We start from the raw sequence: 25,704 nt of genomic DNA, 5'->3' as shown, positions 1-25,704 counted from the left end.
TACACTTATCATTCTTTTTTATCTGTGTATACATACTTAAAAAATGAGCTTCTCTCTAAAACCTTAGTTGATTGCCAAGATCAACCTCACCCTAAAATCCAGGCTTTGGGGCCAGGTTCTGCGAAGGGATATGGTGGATGGAGAATGATTGTGGCTCATGCTTAGTTTCATGTTGCTGATGGAAGGTGCACACTGAGCAGAGGCCGTGCTACGCAGGCAACATTGAAGTTTTGATACAATGCTCTGAGACGTGATTGCAAATGGAGTGTGAGTCCTTCAGCTTCTCTCAGCAGAGATCACGAGTTTGGGGACAGAGAAAGACAGACAAGCTTCCGGCCCCCAGTCAGCATCTACATCATGCAGGTCTACCTTGATGTGTAGACATCAGAGCCAGTGATTGCCATTGGAACCCACTTCTTCCCTAAGCATTTGATCTTTCTGTGTGATGACAGAGGAATACATTCATTTTATAATCAGTCAGATTTACAAGTCAACCATGCCTATGTGGTTTGAAATTGTAAATTTATAAGATTTTGAGGCACCTTCAATTCCTAAGAACTGTCCGGTTTAGGGACAAAGGAATCATGTTTCAGTATAACGCACGAGGTCGTTATTTTTATGTTCCAATTGTGTTGTTCTCATTCCCACTTTGTGTGTCAAAACACTCCAAGAAGGAATACATATGTATTTATCCACGCACAATACCCAGGGATTCTCAGATTTTCACTTGGGGCCTGGACAAGTGTCACTTTGGGAAGAGATAGAGAAAAGAACCCTTGATTTCTTCTGCTGAGAAACTGAAGGATGGCCGGAAGCATCTCATTTGAGAGTTTTAGGAGGTGAATATGAGGCTCTTGTTCCTCATGTCTCTGCATAGGACTGTTCACTTTGGACCAGCCACCTGTGCTGACCACTGTGGCTGCCCCTCTCATTACCAAGATTTTTCAATTGAGTTCTCTTCTTCCTTGCATTTTCCTTCCCGAATCAGAGAAGTGTTTCTATTTAGAAAGTATCTCCAGCATCCCTGGCTCATTTAGGCCTTGCTCTACACTTAAACTATAAGGCTGTGTCAGGACTAGAAGTGGCAAAGGAAGAAGACAAAAATAGCAAGTGATTGTGGATCCCTCCCCAACACACACTGCTTTTGATCTCCAACTTGCTCTAATTTTGTTAACTGCAACAGTGTTAAGAGGCCACAATGTCTGGACTTCACCTTCTGTGTATCTAAGTGGATGCAGTGATGTCCACATCCACACTCCAGCTGCACTGGATCTTTTGCATGCAGCCGTCTATAGGGATACTTAAAGGGTGGGTGTAATGAAGAAAGGCTCCATGTGTGGCACACTCCTGCCAGGAATGGTTGCAGAGTTGAAGGATTCAGCACAGGATTGTTTTAGCATATTTTAGTTTACTAAATTTACTTCCTAGAGGAGCAGACCCTGAGGCAACGATCTTATAGCAAATAGATATTTAGAGAGCAGAAGGGCCAAAGCTGGGGGACGAGGAGAAAGAAAGGAAGAAGGAAAAGCAGACAACGCAAGCCGCTTCTCTTAGCCAGTTTGCAGTGTGGGCTGCTGGAGTCAACAGGCAAAACTGTTAACCTTGGGGGCGCTGGAAAGGTGGACTCAGATGGCTCAGTTGTTGAGAGTGCTTGCCGCTCTGCCATAGGAGCAGAACTTACTGTGTAGTATAGCTGGCTGTACTTACAGCTTCAGGAGATCCAATGCCATCTTCTGGCCTCTGAGTTACTCACATGTACACACACACACACACACACACACACACACACACACACACACAGAGCAGAATAAAATAAATATTTTTTTTAGCTTTCCAGTTATTTTTTTTTTTACCAAATAAAATATAATAAAATAAAACAAAATCATTACATCAAGGGTGAACAAGGCAACCTAACAGAAGGAAAAGAACCTCAAGAGCAAGCACAAGAATCAGAGACCCACTTCTTCACACACTCAGGAGTCCCATTAAAATTACTAAGCTGAAAGCTATAGTATCTTTGCAGAAGGACTGGTACAGGTCCATGTAGGCCTTGTGCTTGCAGCTTCAGTCTCTGTGAGTTCATTTGAGCCTGGCTCAGTTGATTCTAAGGTCCTTGTTCTCCTGGTGTCCTCCATCCCCTCAGGCTCTTACAATCTTGCTGTCTCTTCAGTGGGATTCCCTCAGATCTGTGGGGAGGGATTTGATGGAGAAATCCCATTTAAAGCTGTGTGTTTGAAGGATTCTCTCTGTGTATGTTGTCTGGATAAGGGTCTCTGCATTTGCTTCCATCTGCTGTAGGAAGAAGCTTCTTTGATGATGACTAAATAAGGCACTGATCTATGACTATAGCAGAATACCACTTGGAGTCATTTTATTGATACTTTTTTTTTCTTTTTAGACCAGTGGTTTTTGGTTTAACCAAAGTCTCTGGGCTATGTTGTGGCTGGATAATTCTTCCCCACATGCCAGTACTCGAATAACCAATCAGAGGAATAATATTAATTACAAGCTGTTTGATCTATGGCCCAGGCTTATTGCTAACTAGATCATTAATCTTAAATTAATCTATTTCTATTAATCTATATTTTGCTATGTGGCCATGGTATTACCAGTCTGCTGGCATGTTGCTCCTTGGGCACCAGGCTGGCGTCTCCTTGACTCTGCTCTTCTTCCTGTCTCTCTCCTTGGATTTCCCTCCTGGCTCTTATCCTGTGTTGCCATAGGACAAAACAGCTTCTTTATTAACCAATAGTAGCAACACATATTCACAGCATACATAAAGACCATCCCACAGAACTTCCCCTTTTCTGTCTAATCAAAAAGGAAGGTTTTAACTTCAATATAGTAAAATTACATATAACAAAACAGTTATCAAGCAAGAATTACAGTTAAGATATTCAGTCTATTTGTATTCGGCAAAATTAAATACTCTATTGTCTATTCTGTATTTGTGAGTCTAAAGTTTCATATCTAATTTATCTTTTATCATAACTAAGTAAAGCTACAATTACAACTCTCTAGTCTTCAACTACATCAAATACCCCAGAAGGATATTATCTTAGTAAACAGGAAGTGCACTATAAGCAACTTCCAAAATTCTGGAAATGACAGAGACATCTGCCTGCCTGGACAGTCACCTGAAGTTCGTCTGTAACTCTGGGGCATCTATCTTCAGCCTACAAGCCAAAGTCTCTGGCATACTTTTCAGTGAAGCTGGAAATTTGAAGGACTGTTTCACCTATTGTTCATCAGTCATTTTTCTCTGTGTCCTGCAAAATGTCTGGCAGTTTTTTCTGTGAAGCAGAAACTTGAAGGACCATCCCATCTTGTTTCGGCAAAGTACAGTAGTCACTTTCCTATGAGTCCTGCACATTGAGTTTATGCAACATGCTGTCAAGCTGTCCAGGCAAGAGCAGTTACTTGCCCAAATGGCTAGCCTTTTCCATATTGTAAACAAACTCCATAGTGAATTTCTTCAATGCTCATCATCCTCTTGAAGTAATTGGTGCTGCCAGGAGTAGACTTTTCTCACTGTCCAGAAAAGTCTAAGTTCTTAAAACATTTTAAATGCTATATTCTGTAGGTCTTTGAAGTGCTTGAAGATTGCCTATCTATCTGAAATATATCTTTGTATACCTAGAAACACTATCTAATATGACTATAAGTTTGACTATTATAGGTGACTAATTATTAATCTGTATTTCTTAATTATACATTACAATTTCAAATGAGCTGCATAAATATAATACCCCAAACAAGAGCAGAAATATACATATAGTATAATAACCTTGACCTTAAACCTCTATCAATAAACCAAAATTCACATCAAAGTAAAGTATTTTAAGACCAACAGTTGTTTTTTGAATTAAAGTAGGCCCAATAATCTACCTTTTTTTCATGATCTATATCACACAACCTCTTTTCTTTAGAAAGAGATTGACTATGACCATTAACCATTTATAACCAATCCCCTTTAAATGAAAACAAACATTCATAAACAGTATTTTAGGAATTGGGTCTAGGTTTCCAAACTACTTCCTGCTGATTGGGGGTGCTGGCAATCTTATGGGAATCCTGAGAAATTTTAGAATTATGGTTAAATCTTGGCTGTAGTAGTCTGTGAGGCTGCATTATCTCAGCCAGTTGTCTTGAAGCTGTTTTTGATGTTGGATCATTTTGGCCATTGCTCCCATTGGAGACCTCTCAGAATGTCTTCTTTGATGTAACCATATTAATCTGGAAGGAATCCACAGCTGCTCATCTTCTGTGGAAACAAAAGCAGAACATCTTTTCCAAAGCAGTATACCCTTAGACCCAAATTTTGAAGTCAAGATACCTTTAAGATATATATGTTGGTTTAACTTAGCAGCCCTACAATCAAATGTCTCTTTGCAGTTAAAAAAAAAAAATCCCAAAGACAACAAAATAATATACAGTATGCAGACTCTCTGTGTATTTTCCTTCTTTACATGCCTTTTTTTTCTCTATTTCTTTTTTAAGGATTTTCTCTACCCTTTTTCTTTTCTCTCTCAAGCCTACATATATTTTTAAACATCTTGTAACCTGTTTAGATGTTTTTTTTTTCATCTGAATCTGTCTTTATTGTGTATCTTTAACCCTTTTCTGACCAGGAGAGTTTTTAAACTGTTAAACTGCACAGCTAGGATGAAAGTATGGCTTTGGTGGCTGGCTCCGCCCCACTCAGCTTTCCAATATGGTGCAGGTACCTAAAAGTCACACTTAGCTCCCCAATTCTGGGAAGCAGTATTAAGTAGCATGGAGCTGTGTTCTCAAGCCTGGAGCTGTGCTCTCAAGCCCATAGACAGCAACAGGGCCTGGGAGAAGCCTCTCTGTACTGTGGCCTGTGGGAGAGACCTTGGTAATCTGCCATGCTGCTTAGCTCATGGTGTCGGGCAGCCAGCTCCATCTCACAGGCTGCTCTTGGGAGATGTGTCTCTGAGCTGCCACTAGCATGAGACTTTGAGACCAGATAGCCCAGTGTAGCTCCATTTCTGTGCCTTAAGAACCCCTTTTAAGCTTTATTAGGTATATGTGGATCAATGCCTGGTGGTGAGTGCCAATTGTAGCCGGATAAATCTTTCCCTCCCGCCAGTAACTGAATAACCAGTCAGAGGTTTTATATTAATTACAAACTATTTGGTCTATGGCCCAGGCTTATTACTAACTAGCCTACTCATCTTAAATTAACCCATTTCTATTAATCTATATTTTACCACATGGCCATGGTGTTACTGGCCTGCTGGCATGTTGCTCCTTGGGTAGTGGGCTGGTGTCTCTTTAACTCTTCCCTTCTCCCTGTCTCTCTGCTTGGATTTCCTGCCCAGCTCTTATCCTGTGTTGCCATAGGTCAAACAGCTTCTTTATTAACCAATAGTAGCAACACATATTCACAGCTTACAGAAAGACAATCCCACAGCACTACATAGTCTGTAGTTCTTGTTCATGCAAGCAGTATCAAGCATGGGTTCCATCTTGTGGCATGTAATGAAGCAAGTCAAATTAGACATTGGTTGGCTCCTCCCACAATCTTTGTGCTGTCATTGCCCTAGCATATCTTGCATGCAGGACAGATTGTAGATCAAAAGTTTTATTGTTGGCAATGGGGCCCTGGTGTTGGATTTCAGAGAGCAATCTATTGTCTTGGCAATATGTGCCATTATTAGAAGACCTTATTAAGATCACTGTCATATATTTAGGGAGTTTCTACTATACTAGTTTTCCATTTTATCCCTCAAATGGTCCTTGATTCCATATGTCTCTTCTCACATTCCCTCCCTCAACTCTATCTTTCCTCACCCCCAACCTGATCTTCCCATTCCTGTCCTCAACCACCCCCAGTCCACCCCTAAAATCTATTCTATTTCCCCATTCCAGGGAGATCCATGTGTGTTGCAATTCCTTCCTCCATATGTAAACTCCCTAGGTCTATGGGTTGTAGGTTAGTTATCAGAATAAAATAAATCTTAAAATCAAACTTTAACTTGGGCAGGAAATATAGCCCAGTCAGATGCCACAGCTTTAGAAGTCTTCATTTCATATGTCAGCATCTCCCCTTGGATTTCAGAGAAAGAATGACATAATTCAGAACTGAACTGACTCTAATTCTGCTTTCTTGTCTTTATAATCATTGTGCTGCCATTTCTTATTTATCATCTACTGTGTAATTTCCAAAAGGATGTAGTAGTGGAGGGTCGTAAGCCATACCTCCACTATGCACAGCTTTTAGAACTGTTAGGAGGTTAGTGATGAAACAAAATCCTGTAACTGGATTTGTGTGTCTGAAGCCAAAGTTTATGCCTACTGTAAGATAAGCAGTGACCACATTCTCCTTCTCTCATAGTAATTGCATCTATTGTTTCAAATATAGGGGAGTAGGATTGTATATAGTCCTTCATTGATGTTTTTAGAGCTGATGGTTATAGTGCTAGGTGAATAAAGATTGCTAAGTTCAGCTAGTCCATTTAATGATGTGGTGTTTTGTTTTGATTTTTTTCTGAAATACTTTTTAATGCACTTAGAGAAGTCCTGTTTACCTTGGGTCTCTCTACTGTTCCTCTGCCTTGCTGAAGAACATAAGAAAACTTCTCATGTTACTTTTGGAACTAGATGTAAGTTTGAAGAACAGCTCTCTTCAGAAGCAGCTAAGCTGCAGTGGGAAGAGGATGTTTTTTCTTTATCCAAATGATAATTGTCTATTTTTTCCCAGTGAGAAGAGATTACATATAAAGTCAAAATAGTGTCCACAACACTGAGTGTTAACTCTGTGTCTATGGGCTGCTAGAGAAAAGTTAACGAACTTTCAGAATGGTTTCTGCTATATTTCTAATACTTAGAAATATATTCCTAATCCAAACAAATTATACAAGCAAATTTGGGTAATAAGGATTTTTATCAAATACTGTCCATAATACAGCCTAGTAGAATGAGTTAGAAGTAATTTAATATTTATTGTCAAATACACAGATAGTCTCCTTGTGAGAATACAGGTTGGAAAATTGTCTTCTCTGATCTATGTCTCTTACTTTTCAGTCTTTAATGACGTTATTTGACAAAATGACACCTTTTGAGAGTCAGATATTATGGGATTAGTGTTTGCAAAAGCACAGTTACTGGCACACATCTGGGGATTGGTGAAGCTATTTCAGTTGCTTCTCTTCATCCCTTTTGCAAAGGTGTCACCATTTGACATTGAACTTAATTCATGTTCCATTCCATTGAAAACAGGATTGGAGCAAGCATTCCTGCTTTGCCATATTTAGAATCACTCTGGAGCTGATTAGTAAACCCACAGGCCATGAGAACACAGTTCTTCCAAGTGAGCAGAAAGCCCCTTTAAACTTGCATGAGACATACACCGAATTTATAGGAGAAGCCGTTTAAAAAGAAAGTCCTCTTGAATATCTTAGTTCTACTAATTTTGATTTTTATTTTCCTCTACATACTTGAAAAGAGAAACCTTTGAAATGGTTTGTCATCAAAGCTGATGACTAATTTGAGCAGATTTGTTGCATAATTACATGAAGCATCAACTCTGGTTTTTCTAACCCCAGGTAGAGTTTGTTCTAGCCTTCTCTGAGTTTTAATGCACACAAAATACTGCTATCAGAGGGCAGATTTTACAAAACTTTAAGACATTTGAAAAATTTACTGATTCTTAAAATACCTAGAGATTTTTGCTTTTATATTAACAAAAGTAAACTAAAAGAAGAGAAAGAAAAAGTTGCCTAAAAGTTATTGGGCACATGGAATACTCACAGTAATCCTTAAAATGCGATATATTATAAATAGAACATGCAAATGAAGACTATCATTGCTTTCTTTTTTTATTGCTTAGGACCCAAAGGCCTAAAGAAACTTAGCACACTTGACAGAGGGGGACTATGGGGTCTTTGCATCAACAGTCTGAAAGCAGAACTCTTTTGACATGGCAAAATTAATACTTTCAGTTTTTTTTCTAAATTGGTGTTTAATACCTCAACTAGTACTCATTGATTTATCTACTATGAGTTAGATACTGATAATGTAGCTATGAGCAAGATCTGGCCTCTGCTTTCAAGAAGCCCTGGGCTAGAGTAGGCCAAAAATATGTGGAGACTTAATTCTCCTGAAAATCTCACTTAAGTTACTTAGGCATGGTCAGTGGTCACAGATTATTATTATTCAAACCCTTTGCTCTGCAGCTTGAATTTGACAGTAAATAGAGAAACGTTTTAGTGGTCCACTGGTTAAGAGCACCTGTTCCTCTTACAGAGGACCTGGGTTCCATTCCAAACACCTACATAGGGCTTAACTCTGGTTCCAAGGGATCTACTGCCTTCTTCTGGCCACTGGGAATACCAATATGCATAGTTCATATAAACCCATGTTCATAAGAATATACACACACAAGGAGGTCATTGACTTAGAACATTCCTCAAAATTTACCCACAACAGTGTGTTTTGTGTTGGGTATTGGACTTTTTGAGTTTCTGAAGTTTGCTATAAAATATATGTAACTTACCAACAACATTAAAAAGACCCCAGGTGAAATGCTATATGCCCATAGTCATAGTATTTAGAGGGCTAAAGTAGGAGAAGTGTAAGTTCATTGCCAACCACAGCTACCTTACATAGTGAGACCCTGTCTGAAAAAAATAAATGGAAAATAAAAAATGAATTAAAAAATCAAACTAATTGTCTTACTCAGTGTCCAATTCTTTGAAGAGACACTATGACTATGACTACAGCAAACTTTATAAAAGAAAACATTTAATTGGGGCTTGCTTACAGTTTCAGAGATTTAGTATATTGTCATCATGGCAGGAAGCCTGGTGGCACACAGTCAGACATCATAGCTGAGAGTTCTATATCTGAATCCATAGGTAGGAGAGAGAGAGAGAGAGAGAGAGAGAGAGAGAGAGAGAGAGAGAGAGAGAGAGAGAGAGAGAGAAGGAAGGGGGAAAGGACTTGTTTGGGCATTTGAAAGACCAAAGCTTACCTCCAATGACATATTTTCTCTGAAACGGCCACACATTTAATAATTCCTCTCAAGTAGTGCCACTCCCTGATGGCCAAGCATTCAAATGTATGAGCCTATGGGGGCTATTCTTATTTGAACTACCACACCAGTTTATGTTGAAATTAATAAAAAGCACTACTTTTGTAAATATCTAAGCATCTCTCATTACATTATGGAAGTGTACTGCTCATTTGTCTATTGACTGTTGAGTAGAGTTAAAGAAGGAATAGGAAAGCATGGTGTCAGGTCCTATTCGTACAGGGTCTCTTCTTCATGAGTTGGGTTAGTCACAGGATTTTTCATGGGAAAATCTCTTGGTAATCTATGGTCAGAGTCCTAGGGTATTCTGAGTAAAAGAATGGATGTCTGTTGTTTATCTGCTTACTGGATTATGTGTTCCCTCATTTCATATTTTTCCCTTCCTCACACCTGACCACTGGCACCTTCAGCCTGCACAGAGTTTCCTGAGGTTTCTCGGACCCTTGGCTGATTGTGCACTTTGTGTTATAACCCTGCCTCACCCTCACCCCTGCCATTTTATTGCCATAGCTGTCTTTCTTTTTCTGATTGTTTTTTTGTGGTGTAAAGAAAAATGTCCCGTTGCCTCTATTTGACACTTTGTCTTTTACTTGTCTCAGCTCTTACCAAATTGGAGCTTATGTTTGTTCCTGGGGAAAATGGGCAACTAACAGAAGGACTACCATTTTGAAAAATTTATTCTCTCATATTGATTCCTGACTGTGGTTTCTATCTCTCCTCTCCTCACAGCTCCTCCTCCCCCTGCCAGTCCCCTCTCTTCTAGATCCACTCTTCCTCTTTTCCCTTAGGAAAAGGGAAGGTCTCCCAGGGATATCAACCAAACATAGCATATCAAGTTATAATAAAACCAGGCACATCTTCTTATGTTAAGGCTGGATGAGGCAGCCCAGTTGGTGGAAAATTGTCCCAAAGCAGGCAAAAGAGTCAGAGAAAGCCCATGCTCCCAATGGTAGGAGCCCTACAGGAACACCAAGCTACACAACCATAACACATATACAGAGGGCATAAGTCAGATCCCTACAGGCTCCCTGATTGTTTGTTGAGGCTCTTTGAGCCTCTCTATGAGCCCTGGTTAGTTGATTCTGTGGACTGTTTTTACTGTGGTGTCTTGATCCTTCTGGCTACTACAATCCTTCCTAACCCTATTGTGCAGGATTCCCCAACTGGAATATAGCTCTGGCTATTGGTTGGCTGTGGATCTCTGCATCTACTTCCATCAATTGTTGGATGAAGCCTCTCTGATTACAATTATACTAGGTTCTGGTCTACAAGTATAGCAGAGTATCATTTGGAATCATTTCATGGACTGACTGTTTTTTATGCCAATCATGTTTGGTTCTATCCTTGGTCTCTAGGTTATCCAGATCCTGGTTCCTGGCTTTGCAAGAAGTGTCAGGCATGGATTTTCTTTTGTGGCATGGGTTTCAATTTGGACTATTTAATGGATGGCCACTCCCACAAGTTCTGCACTACCTTTATCCCAGCACATTTTGCAGGCAGAAATAATTGTAGGTAGGAGGTTTTGTGGCTTGGTTGATGTCTCAACCCTTCTAAAGGAAGCCTTGCCTGGTTTGGGAAGAAGGTTGGTTCAGGTTCCATATCCCCCTTTACTAAGAGTCTTGCTAGGGTCACCTTCATTAATTCCTGGTAGTTTCCATTGCACTATGTTTCTACTTCATCTCTGAAATGTTCCTCAATTCCAGTCATCTCTCTCAGTACTCTCTTCCTCCACACCCCCACCTAATCCATCCTGTTGCCATTCCTACCTGTCCCTAGTTTACCCACAAAATTATTCTATTTCCCCTTCCTAGCAAGATCCATGTATTCCCCACTTGGGCCTCCTTTTTACTTAGGCTCTCAGGGTCTGTGGATAGTATCATGATTATTTTTTCCTTTATAGCTAAAGGCTACTTATGAGTACATACCATGTTTGTCTTTTGGGTCTGGGTTAACTCACTCAGAATAATTTTCTCTAGTTCCATTCCTTTGCCTTTAAATTTCATGGTGATTTTTTTTTTTAACAACTCAGTAATGCTCTATTGTGTAAATGTACTGCATTTTCTTTATCCATTCTTTGGTTGAGAGACATGTAAGTTATTGACAAAATTATTAAGGCCACTCCACGTAGTTAAAAGGAGATTTATTTAATGGCATAACTTACAAATTAAGGGATAGATAGGTCGCCAGGTCTGGGGAAAGTGTATCGCAGTCCAGCGGTGTTCTCTGGAGCTCTGCTTGGTCCACCTCCAACGTTCAGGGTCCCGGAACAGAGAGAGCGCTGGCCCATCCTGATCTCAGGTCTCTGGGCGCCTCCCTTGGCCGCGCCTTGTAGGCGTGACAGTTACCAAAGCCTCAATGGGGGTTGGAACTTCCAGATCAAAGCTGGAATGGCTACCCACTACACTAAGTTGTTTCTAGTTTCTGGCTCTTACAAATAAAGCTATAATTAACACGATTAAGCAAGTGTCCTTGTGTTGGGATGGGCATATCACCCAAGATGGTAAAACTGGATTTTGAGGTAGATTGATGCCCAATTTTCTGAGGAATATCCATATTGACTTCCATAGTGGCTGTGCACTCTCAACAGAAATGGAGGAGTGTTCCCCTTGCTCCACATCCTACCCAGCGTGAGCTCTCACTTGTGGGTTTTTTTTTTTTTTTTGATATGCTCTTTGATTCAATTTGAGGGTATTTTGTTGATTATATCTGCATCGATGTTCATGAGGGAACTTGGTTTGTTATTCTCTTTCTTTGTTGAGCCATTTTGTGATTTGGGTATGAGGATGACTGTGGCTTTATAAAATGAATTTGGCAATATTTCTTCTGTTTGTTGTGGAATAATATGAGGAGTATTGATATTATCTCGTTTTTGAAAATCTGGTAGAATTCTGTGCAAAAACTGTCTGGCCCTGGGCTTTTTTGGTTGGAAGACTTTTAATGACTGTTTCTATTTCCTTGGGGGTTATAGGACTATTTAAATTGATTATCTCATCTTAATTTAACATTCGTAAGTGGTATCTATCAAGAAAAATTGTTCATTTCTTTTAGGTTTTCCAATTTTATGGGTTTTATGGGTTGTAGGCTTTTGAAGCATGATGTAATGATTCTTTGTATTTCCTCGGTGGCTGTTGTTATATCCCCCTTTTTATTTCTGATTGTGTTAATTTGGATATTTTCTCTCTATTATTTAGTTACTTTGGATAAGAGTTCATCTATCTTGTTAATTTTCTTGAAGAACCAACTCTTTGTTTCACTGATTCTTTGTATTGTTCTCCTTATTCCTATTTTATTGATTTCAGCCTTCAGTTTGAGTATTTCCTGCTGTCTACTCCTCTTGGGTGTGTTTGCTTTTTGTTCTAGAGTTTTCAGGTGTGCTGTTAAGTTGCTAGTATGAGATCTCTTCCATTTCTTTATGTAGGCACTTAGTGCTGTGAACATTCCCCTTAGCACCACTTTCATTGTGTCCCATACATTTGGTTATGTTGTTCATCCATTTTCATTAAATTCTAGGAAGTCTTTAATTTCTTTCTTTATTTTGTTCTTTGACATAGTAGTCTTCTTGTATCTTTTGAGACTTGTTTTGTGACATATTATATCAGTTCTGGAGAATGTTCCATGAGGCATTGAGAAGAAAGAGTATTCATTTTGTTTGGGTAAAATGTTCTGTAGATATCTGCTATATCCATTTGGTTAATAATGTGTGTTAGCTCCAGTACTTCTCTATTAAGTTTTGTCTGGATGACCTACCTGTCCACTGGTAAGAGTAGGGTATTGAAGTCTCCCACTATCATTACCTGAGGGTCAGTGTGTGATTTAAACTTTAGTAGTGTTTTCTTTATAAACAGGGGTGCCTTTGTTTTTGGAGCATAGATGGTAAGAACTGAAAAAAAAATTATCTTAGTTAACTTTTTCTTTGATGAGTATGAAGTGTCATCTGTGTCTTTTGATTAACTTGGTTTGAAGTCTATTTTGTTAGATATTTGAATGGCTACATCAGCTTGTTTCTTAGGTCCATGATTTCCATGCTTGGAAATCATGTTCCAAACCTTTACTCTGAAGTAATGTCTATCTTTGATGCGGGGATGTTCTTCTTTTATGTAGCAGAAGAATCAATCCTATTTTCCCATCCATTCTTTCTGTCTGTGATTTTTTTAATTGGGAAATTGAGTCTATTGTTATTAAGAAATATCAATTACAAATGATTGTTAATTCCAGTTATTTTGTTGTTTTGGGTGGTGGTTCTCTCTCTCTCTCTCTCTCTCTCTCTCTCTCTCTCTCTCTCTCTCTCTCTCTCTCTCTCTCACTGTGTGTGTATGTGTGTGTGTGTGTGTGTGTGTGTGTGTGTGTGTGTGTGTGTGTATTTCTGTTCTTAAGGTATTGCTGATGTGAGATTATTTATTGCCTGTGTTTTTGTGGGTGTAGTTAATCTCCTTAGGTTGGAGTTTTCCTTCTAGTACCTTCTATTAGACTAGGTTTGTGGATATTGTTTAAATTTAGTTTTATCATGGAATATCTTGTTTTCTCCATTGTGATGATTGAAAGTTTTTCTGGGTATAATAGTCTGGGCTGGTATCTGATCTGTGGTGTTTTAGTGTCTGGAAGGCATCTGTCCAGACCCTTCTGGCTTTTTTAGTCTCCATTGAGAAGTCTAGTGTAATTCTAATAGGTCTGCCTTTATACATTACTTAGCCTTTTTCCTTTCCAGCTTTTAATATTCTTTCTTTGTTCTGCATGTTTAGTGTTTTGTTTATTATGTGGGAAGGGCACTTTCTTTTCTCTTTTAATCCATACGATTTTCTGTAAGTTTCTTTACCTTTATAGGCATGTCATTCTTTAGGTTAGGAAAATTTTCTTCTATGATTTTGTTAAAAATATTTTCTGGGCCTTTGTTCTGGGATTCTTCTCCTTCTTCTATTCCTATTATTTTTAGATTTGGTCCTTTCATAGTGTCCCAGATTTTCTGGATGTGTTGTGTAAAGGAATTTTCAGATTTAACATTTTCTTTGACTGATTTATCTATTTTTCTGTTGTATCTTTAACACCTAAGATTCTCTCTTTCATCTCTTGTATCCTGTTGGTAATATTTGTGTCTGTAGTTCCTGTTCACTTACCTAGACTTTCTCTTTCTAGAATTCCCTCAGTTTGTGTTTTCTTTATGACTTCTATTTCCACTTTCAGATCTTGAACAATTGAATTCTTTTCCATCAACTGTTTGTTTTTCTTGGCTATCTTTAAGGGATTCATTCATTGCCTCCAATTGTTTGGTTTTCCTGGATTTCTTTAGGAAATTTGTGCTGTTCCTCTTTAAGGGCATCTATCATCTTTGTAAAGTTGGTTTTTTGGTCCTTTTTTGTGCTCTAACTGTGTTGGAATCTTCAGTGCTTCCTGCATTAGGATGGATGAGGTCTGGTGGTAATATATTGCCCAGGATATTGTTGACTGTCTTCTAACACTGGCATTTAGGTGTCTATGTTTGGGGTGATTATAGATATAGGTGATGATTTCTGAGTTTGTCTTTGTTGGATTCATGTTTTGTTCCTTGATTTGGATTTCCTCTCTTGTCTTCTTGCCAGAATGTCTTCAAGCCTGTGCTTGAGTAGAGGGTCTCTGCCCAAGTTGGAAGCTGGACTTCTGATGACAGGAGTGGCCTCTGCTCCAGCAGGAGGGTTCTGCCTGAGTTGGGGGCTAGAGATCTGGCAGCCTTGGAGGTGTGGGCAGGATAGGGTGGTGAGGAGAGGAGGAGCCTTTGAGGTTAGGATGGGAGGGTTCTTGGGAATTGCTGTAGGTTCAAGGGTCTAGGAGTTACCTGGGGATCTGGGTGCTGGCATGACCTCTGTTGGAGCAGGTGCCTTCTGCTAGAAGGTCAGAAATACTGCAATTTTTAATCCCTTATGGCATTGGTTGACCCTCTGACACCATGAATCTCATTCTAGATGCTTGATGTTTGTGAATATATTGCTTAATTTTTCCCGGAGACAAAATAAAAATGTAATTAACATGGAAGATGCATTCCATATGGGGGTCTGGGTGACCAAAGACTATTTTATAGTTAAAGGTCTTAAAGAAGAGTAGTTGGGCTTGTGATGCTCAGCATTCATTCTGTGTATGCAGATTTAAGTACTTTTCTTCTTTAGTACACAGGAGACAGTACATAATGAACAGTATAAACAAACACATTAGAATAGCACCTGGTACTTTGTTGTCTGTGTGGATCACTTTAAGCTAGTAAACTAATGCTGATCCACAGCCCAAGTGAGAAGGCAGATAGATGACTATTGGCAGTTCCATGAAGCATTAAGATTGTAGTTACATAGTGCTAAACATAGGAGTGTAAATGGGCATTAAGGGATTAAATTTAAGGCATTGTAATTATTTATAAATGGAAAAATTGCAGACTATACCAAGATAGATTGTAGCAAGATAGATTTTCCCTCTGGAACTACCTTCGTAATGCTAACAAAGTGCGGATCAAGGCATTTAAAAATACTCAGGTTCTTTCTTCTTATAGTACCACTTATGAAAATTTTTATGAAAGAAACTATCAGATTTGTCATAAAAATTTAAAGAGCATGATGCTTATTATAACCTAATTATTTAAGGAAAAAAGAAGTAATTCTAATTCCTAGTATTAGATTAGTGGTTATCCATTGTGCTGTCATTAAAAACCATGTGAATTTATAAAAGAATATATGATTCCATAAGAATTTTTAATGCAGTATCACTTTAGATAAGTTTTTCAAGCTTTTAAAATTTCACATATAAATCAGAGGATGGGAGATGGCTCATTAGGTAAAGTAAAGGCCTTGCCACACAAGCCTGGCAATCTGAGTTCAATCCATATATAAAGGTGAGAGGAAAGAACAGACTCCACAAAATTGTCCTCTGACCACCACAGTGTTCCATGGCACATATGTGCACAAATCTTAAATAAATTCAAATAGAAAATAAAAGAATTGCACATAGAAACGATTTTTCACATTTTGATAAATTCTAGTTGGTAGAACTATGTTTGGTTTCCTTTAAAAATATTTTCTGATTTTTTAAAAAATTATTTACAATTGAAGGTTTTATTTATTAACTTGGTTTTTAGTTTCCCATCTCATTAACCTTTCCTCCATACCAACACCCAACTTGCAGAGCAGAAAAAGAAAGAAAGTCATAGGTCTGGGGTAGAGCTCTGCAGGAGGGTCCTTCCTTGGTATGTGTGAGGCTGTGGGTTCAATCCCTGGCACCACAGAGGAAGGAGGAGTAAGAAAAAGAAGGGAGGAGTTGGAAGAGGAAGAAGAGATGAAGGACTTGCAGGAAAAAGAAGAGGAGGAGGACAAAGAGAAAGATGTCCTAAAGATGACAGAGACAAGGATGACAAGCCCCTTTCCATTTTGGAACAGTATTTGGCTTGCCCAAAGTATATCAAACTAAACAAGCAGCAAACAGGCACGGGGGCTCTGAAAGCCTTATGATTTATTAGTTTAAGCTGTGGTTTCTCCTTTCAGAAGACATGGAGCTTCGAATGGAGAGCATTGTCAGTGTCAGCTTTACAAAGGTGGCAGTCCACCTGGCTTCCAAAGGTTCCTCTCCTCGGAAGGGGAGAAGTCAAAGGCAGAAGCAAGTTTGCAATGCCCTGCTGAGCAGTCATGGAAGCAGGTCTCAGTTTTGCAAAAATGCTCACAGGATGCTGAAAACAGAAATGGTATCACTTGCCAAAGACACTCTTTTCAGATGTCAGGATTCATGAAGCTCTGCTAAGTGGAAAAGAACATGAATTGTGGGCAACAACATAGGGTGGAGACATTCAAAAGACTTGAAGTAAAATCCATCTTTTCCAAAGGCGATTACCGTGTAGAATGGTGTACTGAAGAAAGACTTGTATATGACTGTGCCCTAATGGTTTAGGAGTCCTTGGTATTTGGACTCGTAGCTAGGAATTCATTTTCTGTTACTAGGATTTCCAATGGTGTTTGCTTTATGACCACATGCACGTCACCTGACCTTTCAGCACCTGTCTTGTCATCTCCAGAGAAGGGATAATAATAGCACTGAACTCTTAGGGTGGCAGTGAGCAGGAGAAATTTTAGCATAGCCTCTGAAATGCATTGAATAGTCAAGAAAGGTCATTTTAATAGCTGTGATGTTTATATTATTAATGCACACTTTCTCTCTCAAATGTATAAATGCTTTAAAATTAAGAGTATACATTTTCCCTGAAGTTTAGCCACATTTAGGGAAAATACAGCTATCTTCACAGCTTGTTCATACTTTGGAAATCTCATAAAGACTACACAGTAGCTATTTATAATAACTGACATTCTACAACTGTGTGCATAAGGTCATGTTGCACAAAAGTTTGTCCATATTTGAGGATAAATGGTAGCCAGAGAGTCAGCCACTTAGTTGAGGCCCCTATTATACCATCTTTGCTCCATTTTTAGATTTCATCTGTGTGTGTGTGTGTGTGTGTGTGTGTGTGTGTGTGTGTGTGTGTGTGTGTTCTACATATTAGGTACATGAAGCTAAGCTGAATAAGAGGTCTCTCATGAAAATCAGAATGAGAACTGGCCTACACCTTACACCTTTCTTAGTCAAAATGGCCTTATAAGTGCTTCCCATTTTGTCTGACATACCTGGAAAATCATCTGTTCAGATAGCCATCCACATATGTCTCATTTGCTTCCTAGGTGCAAGGGTGATCACCCAAAACAAGCAATGAGGCAACCTAGCCAGCACTGTGAGCCCACTCTGTGGCTCAAGCCTCTGTGCATCCCCTCTTCCTGCAGGGTGCTAATTCTTTTCTTTAGTACAAGAGCATTTTAATAGCTGTGCACTAAGAATAGTCATCATCAATGTGAGCAGCCTTTGTTGTAGGACTTTTTATTTGGACCTGGTGAAGTAATCCTCTTTTTGAATGAGGAAAATGTGGCTATAAAGGTCTTTTCTGGATTTATCTCTTGTTTAGCGTGATGTAATCTGTATCATACTCACAACATTGTTTTCTTATGAATATTCAAGAGTTCTGTACATGTGACTCAGAAACACCTTTTCTATATCTGTAGAACTGACCAGCAATGTTTTAAATACAGGTAGAAAGGCTGAGCTACAAAAAAAGGAAATTTAAAAATTAAAACAGCATAAAGAAAATTCCATAGCAAAAGCATATCATCATGGGGGTAAAATAAAGAAAATTTATTAGCTAGAAAAACATGGAATATTTTAAGCAATTTTTGAGGGGAAATTGCAAATATAAACTATATATAACAATAGTGACCCCAGAAAACAAATGTTAATGGTAGTTACATAAAGTTACATTAATTATGTGAGATAGTCCATATATAGATTAGTAGTTTAATATTAAAAAAAATATTTTCAGCATGGGTGCCTACCCTTTAAATAACTTCTCTTCTTGGTCACTTGTTTACATTTGAAATTATAGTCCATCACTATGCTTACACATCTTTATTTGACAGGCTAAAAAGACTGCTCAGGGGATAAAACTGCTTATTGCTCTTGCAGAGGACCCCATCTGTTTTCAGTACCCATGTCATGGGATGCACAACTGCCTATAAGTCCAGCTCCAGAGGATCTAACATCTTCTTCTGGATTCTAAAATTAAAAAAAGGGCTGAAGAGATGACTCAGCCCTTAAATGCTAGGCTCACAACCAAAAATAAAATTAAAAAATTAAAGTCATATTTACTATAACTCTTCTTATTCGAGCCTAAAATGCGGGGACAGGAAAGCTTGCTTGCATTCTATTTAGAAGTAGGTATTAGTGCCATGGCTGTAAGACCACCGTGACTAACCTGATTACATTTGGCACACACCACCTCCAACTGTACCTTCAGCAAACAGGTCACTCCTCCTCAGCTATCATTTATGCCAGCTTAGAATCAAGAGCAAATGGGACAAAATCACACCCATTGAATTTTGCCGCAGGCCCGACTTTACATACAAATAGTGCTTTTATGTGGTATCAAGCATTTTAAAAAGTTAATAATTTAATATCATCATATAAAACAAATGTTCCTTTTTACAATCTACTGTGTCCGGGATGTATTTCAGTACAGCCTCAAGTTTGGTGTTCCATTTGAAGGCTATCATTAATACAATATTTTTCTCTTCTTTTGTTTTTTTCCAAATATTCCTGATAGGTACTAAGCACAAAACAATGCTAGAAGCTCGAAATGGAAGTGGAACTATCAAGGCCTTTCCTCGGGCAGGAATGAAGGGTAAAGGACCTGTTAATAAAGGAAACACAGGCCTCCAAAACAAAACATTTCACTGTGAAATATGTGATGTGCATGTCAACTCGGAAACACAACTCAAACAGGTACCATAAAACTGAAAACCAGTGGGGACAACCTGTGATCAGCCTGTGTATGTTCCTGTTCTTCTCATGTCTTTCTTTTCCATCCATCCACCTTCCCATCCATCCACTCACTCATCCATAATTCATCTACCCATCCATCTACCTGGAAAACCATGTATATAACCACTCATCAATCTACACATTCATTTAAGTAACCACCCATCCACTTATCCATCAGTCCATTCATCCACCCATTCATCTGCCTATCATTCCAGTCATCTATCCACCTATTCATTCACCAGTCCATCCAACCACCTCTTTACCTACCCATCAGTACATCCATTCATCTACAGACACCCCATTTATCTTTTATTTACTGTTTCTATTTTAGAATATGTTAACTTTAGTTTTTGAAGGAATACTAAAATGTAGTGGTTAATAAATAAAGCCTGTTGAAATTGTTGGCAATGAATTTGTCTGTTTCTTATGTGGGCACTTTGGGAGGGGAAAGAGTATTAGAACTTTTCTGTACTGAATTTTACTATCAAAACTGTTAGTTTTCTTTAAAGGCCAATATACAACATTCTAATTTTACTTATTTGGATAGTTTTATGCTACAACTAATTTTATACTGTGCTGTTCCTTTATTTCTCATCCTTTCATTGTATGTATTTATTCTACGATATTTTGAATTCCTACAGCCACCTGCTGATGCAATGGCTAACAGTGGACACTCATTTGTGCTCCAAATAGCCTTCTAAAGAAACTGGTGGTACATTTCCAGCTGAAGGTTCAGTCCTCATATTGGGTTGTGGGTAGATGATATTTTTCACCTTAGTTTTTTATTTTTAGAATTTAAAGGGTTGGCATTTGGCTGCACAAATATGAGGATAAATATTAGTATGGAAATTCATTCCTGTCTGTCTGGGCATGTTTGTTTATTTGCACATAAAATTCCTGCAGACATCCTTTCCTCTGTAAATACTTTTTGGAGATGTGTGCTGTGATAAGGCAAAAGCAGAGGTGAAAAGAAAATTGTTCTATTTATTAAAAATATATTAAAATGAATAGTGTGGAAGGCTTCAGGATCCAAAGCAGAAGTGTACAGTGCTCTTTTCCTTTTGTCTTTGTGCATCTTGCATGAAATCAGCATTATTTCCTTCCAGGTAAAAACAATATTTGTGAAGTGTTGTAAATGTGTTTTTTTAAAGCTGTCATTTTGATTGCTTTCTGTAGCACATTAGCAGTAGAAGGCACAAAGACAGAGCTGCTGGGAAGCCCCCCAAACCAAAATACAGCCCCTACAACAAACTGCAGAAGGCTGCGAATCCACTGGGGGTGAGTGACACTTTGCTTCTTCAAAGAGAATCTGATGTCCTTTATGTCCCACAGTCTGCTTTAGAGGTATTTGGGGTGGAGGCTGTCAGTTACTAAGTAGGATAGATGTACTATAATGAAGAAAGTATTAACAGTTGAGTTTCAAGTCCTGCCTGCCCTCCACCAATGGAACCCTGAGTCATGTGACTTGTTCCAGTGTTTGCCAGCTTTAACCTCAGCTCATCTATTTAAGCTGAGATTTGTCCCTGAACACTAGAGAAAAGTCACATTTTTGAGCTGAATGAGCAAACACTTAGAATGTGGTCTTAATGTTATCAAACACTTTCAGAAAGGATGTCAAAGATAAACAAGTCCTTAAATTGTTGTGTTAAAGTGGTTGTTAAATTTTGTCTGAGCATATTTGTTATGTTATATCCTCCAAAGTTTGTTATTTTAAAAACACTAGCTGGGCAGTGGTGGCGCACACCTTTAATCCCAGCCCTCGGGAGAAAGAGCCAGGTGGAGCTCTGTGAGTTCGATGCCAGACCAGTCTACAGAGCGAGATCCAGGACAGGCATCAATACTACACAGAGAAACTCTGTCTCGAAAAACTAAAAATAAGTAAATAAGTAAATAAATAAATAAAATAAAAATAAAAATAAAATCACTAACTCAAGGGTATGGTTTAGATTTTGTATAATGACGAGTTTTACATAGGACATTTACATGCCAGGAGAAATAGGTCCAGAAAATGCCCTCTCACAATACATCAATATGCTTTCTAGAGTAGAACGCATGGCGGTATAAATAATGTCATTTTTAAAACAACTATGTGCTGCACGACATTTGCTGAGTGTACAAAGATTAGCACAACATTCTTCTGCACTTTTCTTCAAAAAGGGGACCTCCTGTGGAGGTATAAATTACAACTAGAATGCAAAAAATGGTTGATTTCATCTCTAGAAGATGCTTAAGCATGCTTGGTGGGCTAATGGGAGTTATCTTCAACCTTTCCAAAGAGATCAACTCTACACTTTGCACTTGAATTTGGCCTTTCAACAGCACTTACCTTTGTAGCTGGCCTACCATTTTGGATTTCAACTACAAACTCTAAAACTTTTGTTCTTGATTCTTTTAAAATTTCTTGTCGTTGCAGGTAAAATTAGTATTTTCAAAAGAACCTTCAAAGCCACTGGCTCCCAGAATTCTCCCAAACCCACTGGCCGCTGCAGCAGCTGCAGCTGCTGTGGCAGTGAATTCCCCCTTCAGTCTTCGAACTGCTCCAGCAGCCACTCTCTTCCAGACCTCTGCACTTCCTCCAGCCCTCCTGCGGCCAGCTCCTGGACCCATTCGGACCACCCACCCTCCTGTGCTCTTTGCTCCTTATTGAATTCCGAACAGGAGGTGTTGTACTGCAATAATTTTTAAGACAACAACATGAAACTAAAATCAAACAAAAGAACTATGCAGTGTTTATTTATAGTTTAAAGTGTATCTGAAGGGCCAGGACTTTTGATAGTAAAATGAAAAGATTATTAAAAAAAAAAGTGTAGGGGTGGGACTTGGGGGAGGGGAGGGAAGGCGTGGCATTTTCTCCAAATTAAAGCATCCTTCTTGAACACTGATTGTTTTAGAAGTTATCTCCAGCACTGAATCATAGTGGTATCTAGAACTTCCAAAGTCTTTGTGACTGTGCTTTTTTGGACACCTGTTTCCCCTGCATTGTCTTTCCTGCTTTCTAAAACAATTAATTATACATTGTCTAAGGGCATTAACTGGTTCCAATGTATATATAATAATTTACTCTGTAGATTATAATAATAATATATATATATAAAAGAAAAAAAGCAACAAAAACAAAAGCAACACTGTGAATAGTAGTGCCCTTGCTGGTCCTCTGGCTATGACAGCAGTTACTGGGTATGTATCCAAACAAAAGTAGATACAGTAGATGTCTTGTCAAACAATAGTGCTGTGTCTCAATCTTTGCCATTAGGTTTTAAAGAATTGCAAAAGGTAGAATGAACAGCTATTTCATACCTATAATCAATAAACAAGCAAACAAATACCAGATGGTATCTTGGAAGCCTACATGGTCAGCACCCCCCTCTTGTATGCTTAGAGGTAAAGAGGCACCAAGAAAGACACTTCATCACCAAATACTAGTTTCTCACTCAGAACAGGCATTGCTGGAGAAAGTGAAGTGTTTGGAATGGCAATGTATCCAAAAACCAATCATCCCATGTGTCATGGACAAATAGTAAGGAATCATTATAACTTTTTAAATTCTAAAAATGAAGAGCCTTCAGAATCTCAGATGATGTAAAATGAGCACAGATCTACAAAAGTAGAGAAAATCAGTCATCTGCAATAACTCTTCATGTCATTCCAGTAGAGCCATAGTAAAAGGTTTTGCTTTAAATAGGAATGTATGAAGACAGACATAAGCATGAGCTATGGCTGTGTTTATTGTTATCTTTTTCCTACTGACATGACATAAATCCCTAACATACTTTTAAATGCTAGTACTGTCAAGAAAAATTAATCTGAGTTCATTGCACACCAATGATAGGACATCAACAAAGTATATTAGCAAGGTCCCCTAGACCATCATTTCTCTAGTGGCAATGTGAGATAAGAACTGCCTTTGATATTTACCACAGAGCTGAAAGTAATTGATGTTTTATCTTTAAAAAAGATTTATCAGGGGAATATATATATATATATATATATATATATATATATATATGTGAATGTATGTATGTATATTGTATATATGTTAGAAAGATTAAGAAAATAACTTATAAAAAGAAAATCTATATGAGATAATTCTATAACCACTCAGTGTTACATGTTATCATTACATTGGTAACAAATGGCATGAAATAGCTGTGCCTTTAATTTGTGATAAAGGCAGTATGCTTTTTCCCATAGAAAGCTAACCTGCCCCTATGGTTATGATGGGGCTGGATGCAGACAATTGCATTCAAGAATGATGACTTTCGACAAGAGAACAAGAACAAAACATGTACACATCAGCCTTCTGTGACTTAGGATTAAGATAAAAAAATTATTTTTGAAAAGATTTTATAAAGACTATTTAAAGCTATAGGGATGGACTGAGTGTGGCCTTCCCGGAACTTCTTTTATCTCAATTGTAGTTCCCTTCAGAGAAGAATAGAGAATTAAGGAGTCCCTGGAGAGAGGTGTCTAGCACTTGTCATTTATATTTAAAGAATATGCATAGTGTGTTTGGTGCTGACTGTTAAATGTGGTCTTTTGAGGACTTTCCCAGTGTCTAGCTGTAGAATTTGTCATATATGTGTATCTTTAAAGCAGCTGGCTATATATATATATATATATATCTGTTACTTAACAAACAACCAAAACAACATTTTAAAAGAGGAAAGCAAAAGAAAGATTGTCAAACAAACATGAAAAGCAGAAGGAAAATAATAGTAAGAAAATACAATCATTCCATCAGTCTTTGGTACAAAGACCTTTCAGACATATCTGCCATTTTACATGGTGATTTCTCATTTACAGTCTGCTAAGTACCACCTTCTGGTTTAGAGTGTATTTCTTTTACTTATTTGTTTTTTTGCTTACAGATGGGGCTAGTTCAGCCAGGTGGACGTAGTTACCCAGAGTTTGTTACCATGTGACCAGCACTTGTAATTGTGTTGGATTTGAATTTTCTTATCTGATTGTTCACTGTATTCACTGCATTTCAGCCCTTCCACCTGACAGGTCACTTGTGCTACTACCAATGCAACTGCATTATAACGTGCTTCTGCTGTTCCTCCCATTTCCACCAAAGTGAAGGAACCAGTCGGCAAGAAGTCAGGGCCCGTGGGTCACATGGAGTCCTGGGTCACAAGGCATTAATAACTTTAATGGTTTGCTGGGAACAAATAAATCAGCCATACTTTCTTCATCAGCCATATGAGAACACTCAGAAAAACCTGGACCCCGTCTGCCTCACTTTGCGACGGAAACTCTTTTGTTTAAATGGTCTCTTAAATTGGAGTTCTAAGCATAAATTGTCTTTTATTCACTACCTAATAAAGGATGAAGCCTAACCATTGAACTTCAAGTGGCTTCTCTGTGATTTCTTCCTCCTGCCCTATTTATTTATCTTCTCTCAGTCAGCATCTGTTATGGTGCAGACTGCTACAAAGCAAGAGTCTTTTCCCAGGGGAGTTTTCTTCAGGAATAAAGATTAACAGTTCAAATTCCTCAGCAATTGTACTATGAAAATCCTCAAAGGTGGTCTGACTTCAGGGTTATGCATCCCTTTCTGTATATATCATACCTACCACAGTTATGGTAGGGTGAGTGCTTTACATTTCATTTGAAACAATATAAATGCATTGAAAGAGCCAAAGACCCTGCAGAAAGCATTTGTACTACCCTTCCAGAGAATGTAGGCTAGGACCAACAATTGTTGGGGTACTACTGTGTTTCTCTTCTGCAAAGACAGGTGATGGGAACTCCGAAGAACAGTTATTTTTGTTCCATAAGCAGACAAAGTGGCTTTTGGCAAATTCTCTAGTCACTGCCTCACTGGAAAGGACTGGTATCTTTTGTGCTGTTGGAACCTCTTACCATTACAACAAATTGTGGCTGTGTGGCTGGAGCAATGATTTTGTTAGCAAGGAAACAATCAGTGAAGGCAATATAATATTTATTTAGAAATCAGGAGAACAAGAAATAATAAAACAAAGATTTTTAAAAATTTAAAGAGATGCCGTTTTCAAGAAAACGTACGGGAGGGCTGGAGTGATAGCTCTGAGTTTATGTCACAGCGTCCACATAGTGGGGCTCACAACTGCCTGTAACTCCAGCTCCAGGGGATCTGATGCTTCATGCCTAGAGGAGTACCTGTACTTCCACACACACACACACACACACACACACACACACACACACACACATCCCACACAGACACATGATTAAAAATCATAAAAATAACTCTTTAAGAAGGTAAGGTGGAAGTCACTGTGGGAATGTCTGGGTACTTCTTC

General features: G+C 38.5%; 1 protein-coding gene across 1 annotated transcript in view; it reads left to right on the top strand.

The window, feature by feature from the left end:
- Positions 1 to 23,380, top strand: part of Znf385d (zinc finger protein 385D) — a 270,292-nt gene extending 246,912 nt beyond the window's left edge. The window contains exons 6-8 of the mRNA XM_059273144.1: positions 19,203 to 19,381; positions 20,597 to 20,698; positions 21,834 to 23,380. Coding sequence (XP_059129127.1) covers positions 19,203 to 19,381; positions 20,597 to 20,698; positions 21,834 to 22,067 — 515 coding nt within the window. The 3' untranslated portion in view covers positions 22,068 to 23,380. The remainder of the gene's footprint in view (positions 1 to 19,202; positions 19,382 to 20,596; positions 20,699 to 21,833) is intronic.
- The last annotated feature ends 2,324 nt before the right edge of the window (positions 23,381 to 25,704 follow it).

This window comes from Peromyscus eremicus, chromosome 9 (assembly GCF_949786415.1).
Source record: "Peromyscus eremicus chromosome 9, PerEre_H2_v1, whole genome shotgun sequence".
NCBI lineage: Eukaryota > Metazoa > Chordata > Mammalia > Rodentia > Cricetidae > Peromyscus > Peromyscus eremicus.
Note: the sequence above shows the minus strand (reverse complement) of the source record. Positions and strands in the feature narration are given on the sequence as shown.